General features: G+C 45.1%; 1 protein-coding gene across 1 annotated transcript; it reads right to left on the bottom strand.

Annotated features, from left to right (window-relative positions):
- Positions 1-78: 78 nt before the first annotated feature.
- IKBKB (inhibitor of nuclear factor kappa B kinase subunit beta) lies at positions 79-13,172 on the bottom strand. Its single transcript, XM_067312507.1, has 21 exons — positions 12,785-13,172; positions 12,596-12,690; positions 11,670-11,787; positions 10,852-10,921; positions 8,981-9,069; positions 8,416-8,505; positions 7,923-8,047; positions 7,473-7,580; positions 7,041-7,170; positions 6,390-6,584; positions 6,011-6,125; positions 5,523-5,646; positions 5,118-5,269; positions 4,943-5,004; positions 3,815-3,924; positions 3,496-3,545; positions 2,846-2,945; positions 2,471-2,618; positions 2,123-2,250; positions 1,297-1,387; positions 79-671 (listed from the first exon to the last, which is right to left on the bottom strand). The coding sequence occupies exons 1-21, from the start codon at positions 13,076-13,078 to the stop codon at positions 603-605; spliced, it is 2,463 nt and encodes an 820-aa protein (XP_067168608.1). The 5' UTR covers positions 13,079-13,172; the 3' UTR covers positions 79-602.
- Between the last annotated feature and the right edge of the window lie 1,823 nt (positions 13,173-14,995).

The raw sequence follows: 14,995 nt of genomic DNA, 5'->3' as shown, positions 1-14,995 counted from the left end.
GAAGTTCATCTACACTCCCTAGGCTCTCTTGGATAATATCCTTACCTCTCGCATTTCAGAGACCTGCACAATGAAAGCAGCTTTTTCATTAAAATTGTATTGATGGTATCAAATAGAGCAAACCAAAAGTTTACACATATCAGATATTTCGTTCCCATATAGGAAACAAGTAAGTACAACATTACACTTAAGGAAAAAAGTGCAAATCGGCAGAGTTAAGAAAATAAGTTCACAGTTCAAGTATATTAGGAAGATGATTATCTACCAATGACTGTGCAAGCTGATTGCATAAATTGTCCCTTGTTCATTAGAAGGCAGCAAAACAATCAAGTGTGATGCCTAAGGGAAGATACAAAAGATCAGAAAGCAAGAATATCTGCTATCTTAAGGCATGATTATCAACTTTTTCCAAGTAGGCATTTCCTACTATATCCTTGTGGAAAAAAGTGTTTGAGATTCAGACATTAAAAGCTAGGCCATGTGCATCACAGAAGCAGTAGGTGACAGTAGAAGGAGGCACTTAAACTTCCCTTTTCAGATGCAGCAGCTTATCACAGTCGGCTTCCTTATGTAGCATGTCTTCAGATGCAACTGAAGTAACTTTACATTTGGTTTTGTTCTGGACTGTTTCTTTCTTCTACCTGAAGCTGCAGCCAGCTCCAATCTAGAGCCTAAAGAATAAACAGTTCCAACACAAGCTTACAGTTGAGACTACTTCCCCTTTATTACAGAAAAATTTTAAAGAATCAGATTTTAAAATTTCACTCCAAAGAAATTGCTCAAAATAATTTCAGAGTGAATCCTTTAATTTATTTAAAGGAAAACCTTAAATTATTTGTTTTCCTCAGGATTTTCTTTTCAATACTCTACTTTAGTGAACAAGTCCATCTTTACCACCCCCTACATTTTTGTCCATTTTTCCTGGCCAGTGTACTGCCACCACAGGAAGATCGTGATTGCCAAACTGCACTTCTACAACTATTTCTGTACAATAGTCAAGTCCTCTATCTCTCCAGGGAAGGGGAAGCCCCAGTATTTCCAGTGCCATATTGTTCAGCGCAAAGTCAGTCCCCAAGGCATGGCTCCCATTCCCTGCAAGTAGGGAATGGGTTGGTCAGCAGTTCAGATGGGGGAGTGGGGGTTTGCATCTCCCACAAATCCTACTCTCTTCTTAGACAAGAGTAATATGTAGAAATCTATTAGCCATATTACTTATTTATAGGAAAGGTACACATACAGAAGTTGGAAACCATAGACTTCCACAGTCTATTTATACAAAAATAGCAAAAGTGTTACCATAAGACTCTGGTCCTGGTCCTTCATTGTGTCATGCATCACATTTTCGAGTTGGCTACAGAGTTTCTGTGATTCCAACAGAAGCTCCTCACTGAAAAGGACAATTGTTAAACAGTTATTTTCCACTGAAGTTTTGTCTAAAGAGATGCTGCCACTACCTTGGATGAAGAAATACTTCTAGGCAGGTATGCTGTGCTGCACTGAAGAATATTTATCAGTCAGCTCATAAGCTGGTGATTCATATTACAACTGAGAAAGTCAGTGGCATCTGCACATTTCCTGGGGTTGGGGAAAGGAAGGGTGTTCAAACTGGTATCAGGTTTTTATTATATCAACTTGCTGTTAGGGAAAAAAAAAGTTACAAAACAGCCTTTAAAATAAAGGATTAAATATCATACGAGCAAATAAGCCAAGGTCTGTCATTCCAGAACTATAAAAGGGAACCCCATTCCTTTAAGTAAGCCAGAATCTTAAGTGTTTGGTATAACAGGCTCTCCTTTATGATACAGCCCAGCCACCATTACCTAATATGATAACACTCGAACAATTCCTGCTGGCCCTATACTTCAAATAAGCATAACCATTTCAGATAAAACAAGCCCCTATCTTTCTTTTCAGGGCAGGGAGGTGAACTTACACATTATTCCCAGTTGTTCCTAAAGAAAGATTCACAAGCCCCAGGAAATCTAGCTATTAGGTAGAAAACACTGCTGACAGTGGAGGCTGAACACAAAGCATAGAATGTAAGAAAGCCTTTATTTCACAAAGCAGGATCCCCAACCTTGTGCTGCGAACATTAGCTACACAACTCCAGACCTCACCTCACCTTTTCCTGATTGATTCTGGTAAATTGTAGGTTCCAGAAGGGACCTGCAGTAGCAACTGACCAGGGCTACTAAGTCGTGATGTGTTCATGCTCTCTGGACTGCCAGTAACAGGACCACGTACTTTACTCTGAAGAAAAACACAGTAGATTCAGATTGCAATTATTTCCACCTAGTTCCAGCAGTCAGGAGCACAAGAGCTCAGAGCTTGGCTTTAACCCTGATAGAAATTAATGGCAAAAAGCAACCATAGGACATACAGTCTATACTACTACTGATTTCTTTTACTCTGTGCTACTTATCCTAAAAAATATGGTTTTACTCAAAATCTTTTTTTTATTTCCACTTACACAAGCAATTTTCAGCAGGTTCCACAGTTCTTTCTGTCGTTTCTCCTGAAGCCTAACAACTGTATTCTCATCTTCATTCATCAGATTCATCACTTTCTCCACTCTAGGGAACAATTCCAGTGCCTTCTGCTTGCAAACTACAGTTTTACTGTTAAAAAAAGAAAAAAGAAAAAAAAAAAAGGAAAAAAAAAAAGAAACAGGTCACAAATGGGCAGCTGCAGTAGGGGAACTTGTCTGAAGTTCCTTATCCTCTATAGCACTCAGAAATTACACTAGCTGTACACATTTGATGTTTAACCTCTAGAACAAAACCTCTTGCTGAAAGAGAGAATACTTTCTCCCCAACCCTCAGTAAAAGTTGACTCTGAAGCTCACCTGAGTTGAGCATAAATGACCCTGACTTTTTTTTCAAAGGTTTGGATTGCCTGTAAGAGCAGTCGTACTATTTCTTGGCTGTCACCACTGGTCCTCTGATCTGGAATAGGAGTCAGATTAGAACACAGATAAGTAGGCTCATAAGACGTACAGTGAGAAGACTCTTAGTGGTTTGTTTCCACTTCTTTAATCCTGAAACATCAAAAGTTCATGGCATGCAGAAGTGAGTGGGATGAAGGGCACTGGATTTTAGCTACCCTCCTTGAAAATATGAGAATTAGCAGAATTGGAACAGCAGGTCTACTGCCTTGGGGCTGTATAGCTGCTGAAAGGAACAACTGCCAACTGCCCTTCATGCTTCCTACATAGAAACATAAGCAGCAGCATATGCCTGCAGCAACAACTTGCTCTGAGAAGAATTCAGGAGAGTCTCACAGTTAGGAAGAGGTAGCAGGAAAGCCAGGCTTGCCTGGTTTAAAATGGACTCACTGACTCCCCTCTCCAAAAAAGTCAAGTCTAGAGGAGGCCATATGCATCTAGTGTATAGCCAGGCCTGGAACACCAAGAAAGTTTTCTCAATGCAGTTTACTGTATCTCCAGAGTTTGAACTCACGCAGAGCAAGCTGACCTTGACCGAAAATGTCTTTTACCTCTTGGCTTCTCTCTCAGCCTCCGGTACAGCTCTCTGGCTTGTTCTTCTCTAAAAGAAAGAGGCACAAAACAAAAAGCAACTTCTCCAAGATCAAAATTATGAACAGTTACTTCAATAACTCAAGTCTTCTATACACCAGTCTGCAATTTCAGACCGACAGGTCAGGACTCAAAAATTGTCTTTTAGTGTCATGTTAAGTCCTGCCAGTCCCCCATAATTTGGGCTGGAAATAGCACCCCCATTGCCTTGCAGTGAAAAAGGAACTAAGCTACACTAGCAACACTCCTATATATGAAGTTCAAGATAGTTCAACTCACAAATCTTCCAGTGTTCCTCCTTGTTTACGACCTAGGGGGCTTCTCTGCAGGTCCACAATGTCTGTCTGCAAGGCCATCATCCTCTTCACTAGCTGATCCACATCATCCTCCTGAAAGCAGGGCAGCACATAAACAATGTGACAGTGTCATACTAACAGACACTACCTCACTGGCTCTTCCTTTCTCATTCACATTTCCCAACACTCGCATCAGCAAGATGCAAACAGCAGCCCTGGACAAAAAGGAATAAGAATGTTTTAATTTCCATTCAAGGAAATATGCTTGGTGCTCTGGGATAAAACAACTTCCAAGAACTTTTCTATGCTAAATTTGGCCCATGAAAGAGAGCCATTGAAGGGTCAGACTTTACAGTAAATGTACTGCTAGTTCCCATGCTGTCATGCTTCCTTTTCCTTGCCACTCTAGCAGATATTCTCCCATCCTACCAATCTCTGCTCTTCCCCTTCTTCCTCAGTGCGCAACCACACCCTGCTCTGGCACCCCAATTTCTGCTTTTAACCTGAATTTGTTCATACGCAGAAACACGAACTGCCACTTGTCAGACAGTCATTCTGCCACTCTGCCTCCTCCCACTGGAGAAGGGCCATGTGTTGGCAGGGAATCAACTGTTAACTAGTCACATTTCACTTTTCATCTGGGACAAATGGTCCTTGGCCCAGCTGGCAGGGATTACATTGTCTTATGTCAGAAGGCTGAATCCCTTAGGGGAAGCAGGTGCATAACAAGCACCAAGAATGGAAAACCACTGCCCTTTAAAACATCAGTATTGAATTTTGAAATTCTTGTGTTCGATCATCTAATCATTCACTTTCCCACTCTGTTTCAACCTCCTGTTCCAGATCCTCTTTTCAGTTATCCTGCTAAAACTCTCCTGGCTCCAGGACTGGTTAGCAGGACATCAAGGACATTCCTCAAGATCACTCTTTTCCCCGTGTCTTACAAACACAGAGAGATCCATGAAGTACTGGCAAGCAAAAAGTGATGCAATCCAAACCAAGACAATGTGATGTCTGGAGTCAGCTCAGACACAAGCAGTTTTTATTTAAGGGAGGACAATGAGAAAAGCCTCTTTTTCTTTAGGATAAGCAATTAGCTCTAGAAACATACCCGCCCACAGAGTTCCACAGCCTGCTCCATCTCTTTCCAGGCAAACAGCAGCTTCTCAGAAGCTACAGGAACAAAAGAAGAGTGATTGCTTTTCTTAGGTTGATACAGGAAAAGGAAGGTAGTATACTGGGGCAAGAGGCAAAAAAGACCTCCATTTGCCCGATGCAATACTCACTAATTCCAAATTCAATCTGCTCTTTATACTTCTCCAGATCAATTTGGATGCTTGTTTTAAAGAAGTCCAGCTTTGCTTTCAGCTGCTGGGAAAGGGAGGCCATAGAATTCTTCATCTTCGACAGGGTACTATTGTAACGCAACAGATTCATCCTGCAAGGACAAGAAGGTCATATTACACACCCAAACTATAAACCCAGACTTCCACATATATCAAAAGTAGATAGTGCTGAGTGTAGCAAAGACCACAAAAGCAGTTGTGTCAGAGGATACAACTCAGCTTTTCATTAGTTGTAAACAGCTCCGCTCATGGGCTCCCCCCTGTAATAGGGTCCCATTCCTGCCCTTTCCCTTTCACAGCAGAGCAAAGGCAGAAGTAAGTATTCTAGAGAGACTGCCACCATACATGGCTGCTCGCTGTCCCTGCTGAAGCCGGTTACAATCCTCTTTCAGCATCCGGATTGTGTGCCAGATCTGACCCCACACTTTCCGCAACTGGAAAAAGTGGAGATTCTTCTTTGGATCCTGAACTGGAAACAAAGGGGAGGGAAGAGGGAAAATGTACATATCAGCATGAAGCCTCAAAGTAGTATTAGCACATGACAAGACAGACCAAAACATCACTCCTTTGAAGAACACGTAGCCAAGAGTCTACCTCTTACAGTCTAGAGTTGGCTATCCCCCGGGGAGCTCCTCCCAGCATATCACATCTAACCCTCCCTTCCCTCAGTTATGCTGACAAATGGAACGAATGCTATGCCAGTCTGTTTTACTGCTTCTCCAGTCCCAACAGGCAAAGGCTCTCTCTACTCTGTACATGGTACAGACCACAGAACACAGGCAGCCCTTTCACTGGAGAGATCCTCCCACATCCACACTAGAGAAAATCCTTACGGATGCAGTCAACACTTTCTGGGTGAGGACGCAAGGCAACCTGAGCCTCATAGGAAACTTTCTGGTTATCAAAGAGGAAGAGGAGGTCTGTGTCTGTAGCTGCCGCATCATTCACCTGCCAAAGACAAAAAGACCCAACTGAGTTCTCTCATAAACAACAATCCTCAGTAACACTATAAACAGTTTTCCACAGCAGAGGAATGTTCTGTTTATAGTGTTACACCAAAGGAAACAGGGTGCCTATTCTGCAAAGGGTTAGGTCTGTGTGGTTACTACAACTAAGGACTGCCAGAGCAGCAGGGAGGTATGCTCTGCTCCCAAAGAGGGAACAGTGTTCGCCGATTCACTGAGCGGCATGGAAGGGAACATCCAGACTCACCTTGCTATCAGCTATATGCTTAGTGGCCAACTTCTGAGGAAACAATGCAAGTCCTGCTTCCTGCAGTAGCTCCTGGTCCTGTTCTGGGATTCCAGTATCTAACTGGATCCTGGCCTTCACAGTCTGCAGAGTTTCCTCCTCTGTCACAGGGTAGGTGTGTACAGTTCCCGTAACCATGTTCAAAACATGAAGCAGCTACAAGAAGAGCAGTGTGACATGAGAAGAGCTGGAGATGCACAGGTCATGTTTGAGCAGAGATTCCAGGCCTGAGACACCAACCACCAAGAAACCGTTTCAGAGTACTTGGCAGGGTTCAAGAAGTTGCTTCACAGCTACTTCATAACATGATGCCAAAGTCCTTGTCCTCCATCAGCTGGAAGAGAGGCCACATGGCAATTAAACAACTTCAGCAGAATCCTCTGCCAGAATATAGAACCAAGCACATGGAGAAGCTATTTACTAATCCAAACAAACTCAGTAAGTATTTCTCCTCAAATAAGCAAGAGGAAAGCACATGCTATTAGCTGTCATCCTAAATGGGTTTCTGTGCTGCTTTTCCTCCTAGGCCTATGAATCAAGTCTCTTCCCTCATAGGGCAGGGACACCTACTCTGTGGAAAAGTGTTCAGAGGAATCCAGGCCCACTGCTCACCTTCAGGTTCAAAATGTCATCCAAAGCTTTGAAACACCCATTGGGTCCATATGTAGGATCTGTACCTCTCTGCCGTGGGTGCCACATTAACATGAGCTGTAGCCATTTTTCCAATCTTCCAGCCAAAACGCTGTAGGACCAAAATAAGAACAGGGTCAGAAAAGACTAAAGTGCATTTGCAGCCATCATACGGCTTGGCTTCTGCGGGAGGACTGACACACAACTCCATTTTCTGATCACAAATCCACTGTTTAGAATGCAGAAATAGAGGCTCTCTCATCTACACAAGTCTGCTGAAGGACATAAGCGCTGTTTGTATCATGCATTCTTCCTATCCACAGATTAACACAGTAAGGAACATAATATAGACCTGGTTCATTCTCAGAAGAAACAGTTTATTCCCGCATGGCACAACAGATTTTCAGTCCTCACCTGTTTAGATTGTTTGGGTAAGGTAAACTGCTAGAAAATTTGACTTCTCCAGATAAGTCTTCTGAAACGACAATATCCAACTCACTCTTCTGTCGCACTTTTGTATGCCTAATGAATTCAAGGAAGTACAGTGGTGAAATAATCACTTGTCTTTCCCAGCATGCACATTAGTAGACTCTTACAGTTACTCCTGATAGATGTTATCCAGATGCTGCTTTGGTTTCTGCCGCCTGCCCTGCAGGAGTTAGTCCTGACCCCAAAGAGAAGTATCAGAAATGCTGAACTTGCTCAAGGAGGTCAATAAACTCCAGTGAAGGGACCCATTTTCCATAAGGCAAGAAACAAAAATATTAATCCCCCCCAAAATCCAGGGACTACACCCTTACTTCACATAAACAGGACAGTGGTATTGCACGCGCTCTTCTTATCACCAGGCCCCAGGTCACTCACCATTGCACTGGCTGCCAGTTGGGTAGGAATGGTCGGAAGCCTGTAATGCACTCAAAGGCTAGTGTGCCAAAGCTCCAATAATCCACTGTCACCGTATACTTCTGCTGCTCCAGCAGCTCTGGAGCCTGAAACAGTTCACGCACACAAGAGAAAAAGACACCTTTCTCTCAGCTCTCTACCTCTTAAGAGCTCGTTAACGTTTGTACAACACATTACAAAGACCATGCTGAATGGGCTACCTTTCAAGACCTTTGATATCCTCTCAGAGTGAATACTACAGGTTAGTGGCACTCCTGCTTCTTATTTACAACAGAAGAAGCTAGCAGACACTGTGAAAACTCAGTGTCAGCAAAAAACAATTACCTTTCCTTGCTAGAGCAGCCCAAATGCACCCCTTCTTGGACAAGTACTTTGCCCAGTCCAAGATACAATTATACTGTTGACTCCATCTTACAATGTGGTAGCTGCTCTTCTAGCCATATTCTTTCCTTACCAAGTACTGTAGTGTCCCAACGAAGGAAGTGCATAGGCTGCCCTGATCCAACTCCTTAGCATAACCAAGGTCAATGATTTTGTGTATTAACTGAAAGACACAACAAAGAGCAAGGACTGGTGAGAAGTTCTCTTAAAAACATACTACACAGCAGAGAAAACTAAAGTTCAGCTCTTCAAATCTATGCAGGAAAGGTGCCAATGAAGAGATGCAGGAGGAAATAGGACACTCTCGCAGGTTCCTAAGACCAAAGGTACATAAAATTGTCATTGGCTTGATCGCACAGAACGGCAGATGTTACTGCTAATTCAGATCTTTGGCCAGTCGCTACAATCGGATTCATTCATCAGTATTTTAAGTTGAAATGCCAGGTATTACCAGAAGTCTAATACAACCTCTCATCTCAGCTGCACATAGAATACTGTTCCTCTGACAGAGAGCTCTGAGCTAGCTGTTACCCTGGGTTGAGAGCTCTTGCAGAGGGATCACTGTAACTGTCTGGCACATGCATGTTCCTCTTACACTTACTTGTCTGTGCAGCCAAAGACGCCCAGTTCCTGCTTACCCTTTGCTCTCCTTGCTGCAGCACAATGTTCTCTGGTTTCAAGTCTCTGTGGATGATCCTGTTTTCATGAAGGTACCGGAGAGCAGAGGCTGAGACACAGAAAGAGCCATTTGTTAGAACACGACTAAGAGTACCTAGCATGACCTCAGTAAGGACGCATTTTTACATGGTAAAAGCATGGCTTTTGAGTCAAATCTTGTACAATCAATAGATGAATGAAATATCAAGTCCAAGAAGAAAAGCAAGCGTCAAACATTTCTGGACGCAAACAGAACTTGCTCTACTGGCAGCTATTTTTTTCTGAAGATATAGTAGTCTCATTTTGCCCAAAGTCTCCTGATGAACCCTCTCCCAGATGCTGAAGGTTAAAAATTATAACAGCTGCACGGAAGCAAAGCATATCTTGTGGCTAGAGGAGTGGCTGAACTCAGCTTTCCTCAGTACACCTCTTCCTTCAACAGTCTTAACCTAGGATCCAAAGGCTGCTCTACGAAGGACTTTGTTCTGTCCTGTCCACAAGCTGTTGTTCTGCCCAATTTCACCTGCAAAATTCTTCCTAGGAAATTTCTATGTAACATACGGTCTCTGCTCACAACCACTGATACCCCACAACTTGCAGGCTGATAAATTCCATTCTACATTGGAAGGATAAAAACTTCATCTTAAGAATAGTAAGGCAGAATAAATGTCCTGTATTTCTCACACTTGGTCAAGATAATACCTTAATATATCTCCCATCCTGTGGGTAAAAAGTATGGTTTTAGGAAAAACAAAACCTGGCAGCATTTCTACAGTTTGTGCTTTTCAGTGCTAATTCAGGCCTGAGCCAGAAGGACTCACTTTCTGCTCTTTGGGACTTCATGTCCCGTCTGACAGTGCTGCATTCCCAGATGCAGCTCTCCTATTCAGTGTGGAATGATCTGGCTGGACTTTCAAGAGTTATCAACAATATAGCCTTCTCCTGAAGGACAGTCACCCTAGAAAGACTGGCTAAGCAAGCATTTTAAGTGATCTGAAGAACGAGTTCTATACGTATACACGCAAGCACATAAACACAAACTGCGCTCTAAACATGACCTGCCACTGTCTCTGGTCAGTTCCAAGTATCTTTTCCTGGTCAGGAAGGAGTAAAAGGATGCAGACAGCAGGATACAAATGCTCTGGGGACACAAAGGACAGGAGATTCTGCCTAGCAATAGGAGTACTAATCGGGGCATGTTTCTCCTCTTGCCACAAGCTTACTTTCTAAGAATCCACCTGCCCCAAAAGCACTTTTTGAATCTCTTCTCTTTAAAGTCTTTGCACCTGTCCAGTTTCACTTCAGCTGTGACTCACTCACGTAATAGCCCATGATAACAACATAGCTTGCTAAAACAACAAAAAAACCCACCACCACCACCACCAAACTCCCCAAAAGTCTCTAGACAGCTCTCTCTAATCTTTGCATCACACTGCAAACATCAGAACTGTCTCAAATTCCACATAATGGTCGCCCAAATGCTAATGGAAAACAACTGATCACACACACTCTGCAGTCCTGATAATGAGCTACTGAACTGAGGGTGGAGAGATGATACACAATATAAACTGGAGTCACTTGGCCAGTATTCAGCTATCCAGGACCTTCTGGGAAATCCTGAGTAACATTTTTGCTGGGAAATAAAATCCATCTCAACACTGGAATTGCAAGAACAAAAAAAATCAGAAAGTGGTTTTCTTAGAGAGGACTGGTAGAACAAGACTAGAAGCAAGTATACTATTCCAGGGCCTAACATGGAGTCATTAAGGTCACTGTCATGTAGCCTTTGAGTGGATTCAACAGTGAAAGGGCTTCCACATTTGGGACAACTGAAGATATTGGTACAACTTACCAATATCAGACAATAAGATCAGAATAGCTTCTTCCCGCAAGCCACAGCAATTTTCCAGCTGATTCAGGTACTGCAAGAGAGCAACACAAAACATACATAATCTTTCCCTCCCGTGTCCTAAGCAAAGGTCCACATCCCACAAACTCTCAAGGATGCAAGAAGTTCCAGTGACAGCAAAGAAATGGGACTGGGACTTCTGATAGCAACAGTTACTGCCTAAGGCCTTAGTCTACCCTGGAGAGGAGAAAGGGTGGCTGGAAGAAATCAGCATCATCCCCATCCTCTTCCTTCTACTGTCTCCACCCTTCATAGCTATTTCCCCTGTGCCCGACAGGATCAGCTCTAATCTCAGCTGTACGCTCTGGATTTCAATCTATGGGCAGGTTATAGCAAAGGTTAAAAAAAATCAAGGTTAGAATGAACACAAATTATTTTTTCTATTACAGATAGAGGTTTACCAGTTCCAGGAAAGATAACACCCACAGATCTGCCCTATGATGTTCTTGGCCATACTCACATCCTGTTGTACACCTCACACGCCCCCTCATCCCCTACATGCAAATTCCACATACTATCAGTTGTGGTCAAACAAACATGGAAAGTTTCAGAAAATGCTTAAGTTTTTACAAGTGGAACTTTATCAAGAACCAACCCACCAAACATTGTAGCTACCATGACACGAATTTGGAAGCAGCAGGGTTTAACCAAAAAAAAAAAAAAAAAGGCTTTACGCTCCAAACTAAACTTTTCTGAAGAGAAACCCCAGGTCCCGTCCTGCTGAGATCCCTTAGCCACCATCACCACCCCAGTGACCTCACCTTGCGGAGGTCTCCACCTTGGCAGTACTCCATGGCCAACAGCGGCAAGTCATTTGGGGCAAGCTTCTGCATCCCTTCAGGAACATCACGGGCAGCCACTACATTGGGATGGTTCAGCCTAGGGAGTGGAAATGAGGCACATATTCATATCACCGCAACCATGGCAGACACCTGAAACCCAACCTTCTACAAGAGCTCCGCAGCATCATGTGCACATGGTCAACACACTAAGCCCTAGAGAGACGTTAATCCTTTTAGAAACCGAACCAGCATATTCTAGAGGCCTGCAGTTCACCCATCCTTCACAGACCTAGAGACTCAGCTCAACTCCTTGCATTCAGTGCACAACCGGTGCGCACTGCTTCAGTGCGCGGTCAGTGCACTGCTTCAGAGAACATGCATAACAGCTCTCAGCAAGGCATCTTCCTGCAGCTCCTAGGCAGGAGTCTAACGCAGCCTGTTAACATGCTTCAGAGAAAATCCCAACTGTTTTCAGACAATTGCATCCCACACAAGTATTCCAGCATCTTGAAAGACAACCCAACGCAGACATTAAGCTAGGTAAAAGAGCAGCTACACAGCAAAACTGTCGTAACACTAAAGACAGTGGCACGGCCTCTAGAGAACAAAGCCTTTAAACCTCAAGACCTGGGAGCTCAGAGAAAACACAAAGCAAGGTTTTCTTCGGTGCGCACCCAGCTCCTGTGCACTCGCCTTCGCGGTGGGGTAGGCACACTCCGGGGACGGCAGCAGATCGCCGCCTGCCTCTCACACCGCTCACCTCAGCGCCGCCGTTACCCCCTCGCGCGCCACAGGGCGGTGCCGCAGCGGCCGGCCCGCAGCGGCCCGTACCGGCGGCGAGCGGGAACGCGGCAGGCCGCGCGCAGGCCGCGCCCTGGCTCGCCGGCGGAGCGGGCCGGCCTCACCTCTTCATGATCTGTATCTCCAGCGCCCAGCGGTCGCGGTTGCGCGGGCTCAGCTCCTGCCGGCACTGCTTGATGGCCACCTGCTCGCCGGTCTCCTGCGGGCACAGCACGGGCTCAGCTGAGCGCGGCCGGCCGGGCCGGGCCGGGCCGGACCAGGCCGCGCTGGGCGAGGGGCCCACCGCCGCCTACCTTGTTGTGCCAGCGGATGACGTTGCCGAAGCCGCCGGTGCCGAGGCGCTCCTTCATCTCCCAGGGGCCGCAGGTCTGCGCCTGCAGGGCCGGCGGCCGGCTCATGGCAGGGCCGCGGCGCTCCGGCTCCACAGGGCCTGGGCCGCGTCCGCTTCCGGCGCCAGTGGCACGTGGTGCGCCCGCCCTCAGAGGAGCCGCGGGCCGGGCGCGCTGCAGCTGCAGCTGCGAGAGGCGCCCGCCGGGGGGCGCCGGGGACCCGCCGAGCCCGCGGGGCGCCTCTGGGGTCAGTGGCATCTGTTCGTCACAGCCGCTTATCTGTCCGTCACAGCCGCTTATTTGTCCGAAGTCGGGGACTCGGGGTAAAACGGGAGTGGAGTCATGGGCTATTTAATTACCTAAAAGTGGCAGAATAGCTGTCTCTTTCACACAACTTCAGTAAAATCTGCTAAATGTACTAAAATGTACTTTTTATCTCGGCCCCCACCGCCCCAAACCAAAGTACCATTCTGTGCATTACGTTGTTTTTAGGTATTGCTTTCTCCTGACGACTTGCTATGAGTTGGCTTAAGCTAAGTGCTCTAATGCTGCTGCAAACTCATGCATAGTGGCGCAGGGAGGGAGGCATGCAGCTTGACATGCAGCACAGGCAGTCACATTCACTGCAGGGTGACAGGGCCACCAAGCAAAGCTGCACCATCGGGGGTGTGGGGGGGAAACGTGGGCCAACAGCAGACCACAAGCATGGCACAGCTGGACAGCTGAATCCGCTCAGTGTGTCTGTACAAAGTTTATCCTATCTCTTGTCAATAATCCCCGTTCTTTTACCAGCTTCCACTAAAAAACAAACAAGCACCACACCACACTACACCTCTTCCTCCATTGCTTCCAGTCTTGGAGACATTTCTTACCTAACTGCAATTCTAAAGAGATGCCTGCAGCTGGTGAGGTGAGGAGTACTCCAAGACAAAACTGGTACCACACAGAGCAGAGAAGGTGTCAGTGGCCCCATAAACACAATACTTGAGGAGTACAGAAAGTGGCCGGCTTTATTCCTGGGGAGCATAATTGCTAGACTTGGGGCAGACACAGAAACAGTGCTATGCTGATTACTGCAGAGAGCCCAGATGACTCCAGACACGTATATGCTGTTTCTGTGTGCCTTGACAATAACTGTTGTACATTCATCTTTCCTCTCATCTCTGAAATTTGTTAAGTCAGAACAAGTCTGTCTTTAGAAAGAAATTATTTATTGCCTCACTGTCCTGTAGCCAGAAAAGATTAAGTGATCTGTGCTTACCTTGAAGGAGCTAAGTATTCTGAGTTCTGAGGACAGTAAGAAGAAAGAGGCTGTTGGGGAAGGAACTGCCAGTCTGATGGAAAAGGAATGCAACTGCTCCTGAGCTCTAAGACTCTTTGAGAGGGAGGGGGGAAAGTAAAAGTGAAGGCAGACCAAAGATGGAACAGTATGGAAGCATCCAATGCCTGCCTATTCTGTATTGCTGTTCTTTTGAGAAAGGATTAACAATTCATTGTTTCTCAGTTACACAAAGAATTTTCTTCACTATAAATGTTTAGATGAACTTAGGCATTCTGAAAAACACAAACTGCTAGATCAACCATCTCTGGATTACATTCTGAAGGTGTTATGCCAGCTGAAGATGACAGGTCTGAGCTATGAGTATTCAGGCAGACTGGATGAAAGCAAAGAATATTCAGAGTCCTGCTAGGCTGCCAGAATACTTAGCTAAGGATCTAGACGGGATTCACAATCCAACACTTCATGAGGCACTATCAGTACCTAAACTATTTATGCTTATAAACTAGTTTTGTGAAGAGCTGCAATACCACTTTTAGACTGCAATGCAAGCAAATCCCTAGTCTTTGCCGTTATGTTAAATGGCATGAACTTAGCAAATTTTTCAACTGTTCTTTTAGGCTTGGTCATTTTGTACTAAGGATTCTGAAAAATCGTGCCTACAATATGCACATGGCCTGCAGCCTATTTCCTAAACAACTTTTACAGCTCTTCTTGGGGACAAAAGCTACTAATTGCTGATAAACAGGTGGATCTGAATCAGAGCACAGCGTACATGGGATGGGAAGACAATGACACACTGTGTCCTTAACAGTTACAGAGCAGGTTAAAACCTCCTCTTAACCCAGGCTTCTAAAGCAGAATTGTGGTCACACACTCAGAAGCAGAGCAGTCAG

Source organism: Apteryx mantelli, chromosome 29, assembly GCF_036417845.1.
Source record: "Apteryx mantelli isolate bAptMan1 chromosome 29, bAptMan1.hap1, whole genome shotgun sequence".
In the NCBI taxonomy this organism is placed as follows: domain Eukaryota; kingdom Metazoa; phylum Chordata; class Aves; order Apterygiformes; family Apterygidae; genus Apteryx; species Apteryx mantelli.
This window is presented reverse-complemented; position numbering and strand designations above follow the sequence as displayed.

What these genes read in the sequence shown, in the direction of transcription:
- IKBKB (XM_067312507.1), bottom strand. Translation starts at nt 13,078, where the DNA reads ATGCCACTGACCCCAGAGGCGCCCCGCGGGCTCGGCGGGTCCCCGGCG. An exon ending in AGCATATAGCTGATAGCAAG is followed by an intron (nt 6,126 to 6,389) that starts GTGAGTCTGGAT and finishes TGTCTTTGGCAG; the next exon opens with GTGAATGATGCGGCAGCTAC. An exon ending in CAGGGACAGCGAGCAGCCAT is followed by an intron (nt 5,270 to 5,522) that starts GTATGGTGGCAG and finishes TTGTCCTTGCAG; the next exon opens with GATGAATCTGTTGCGTTACA.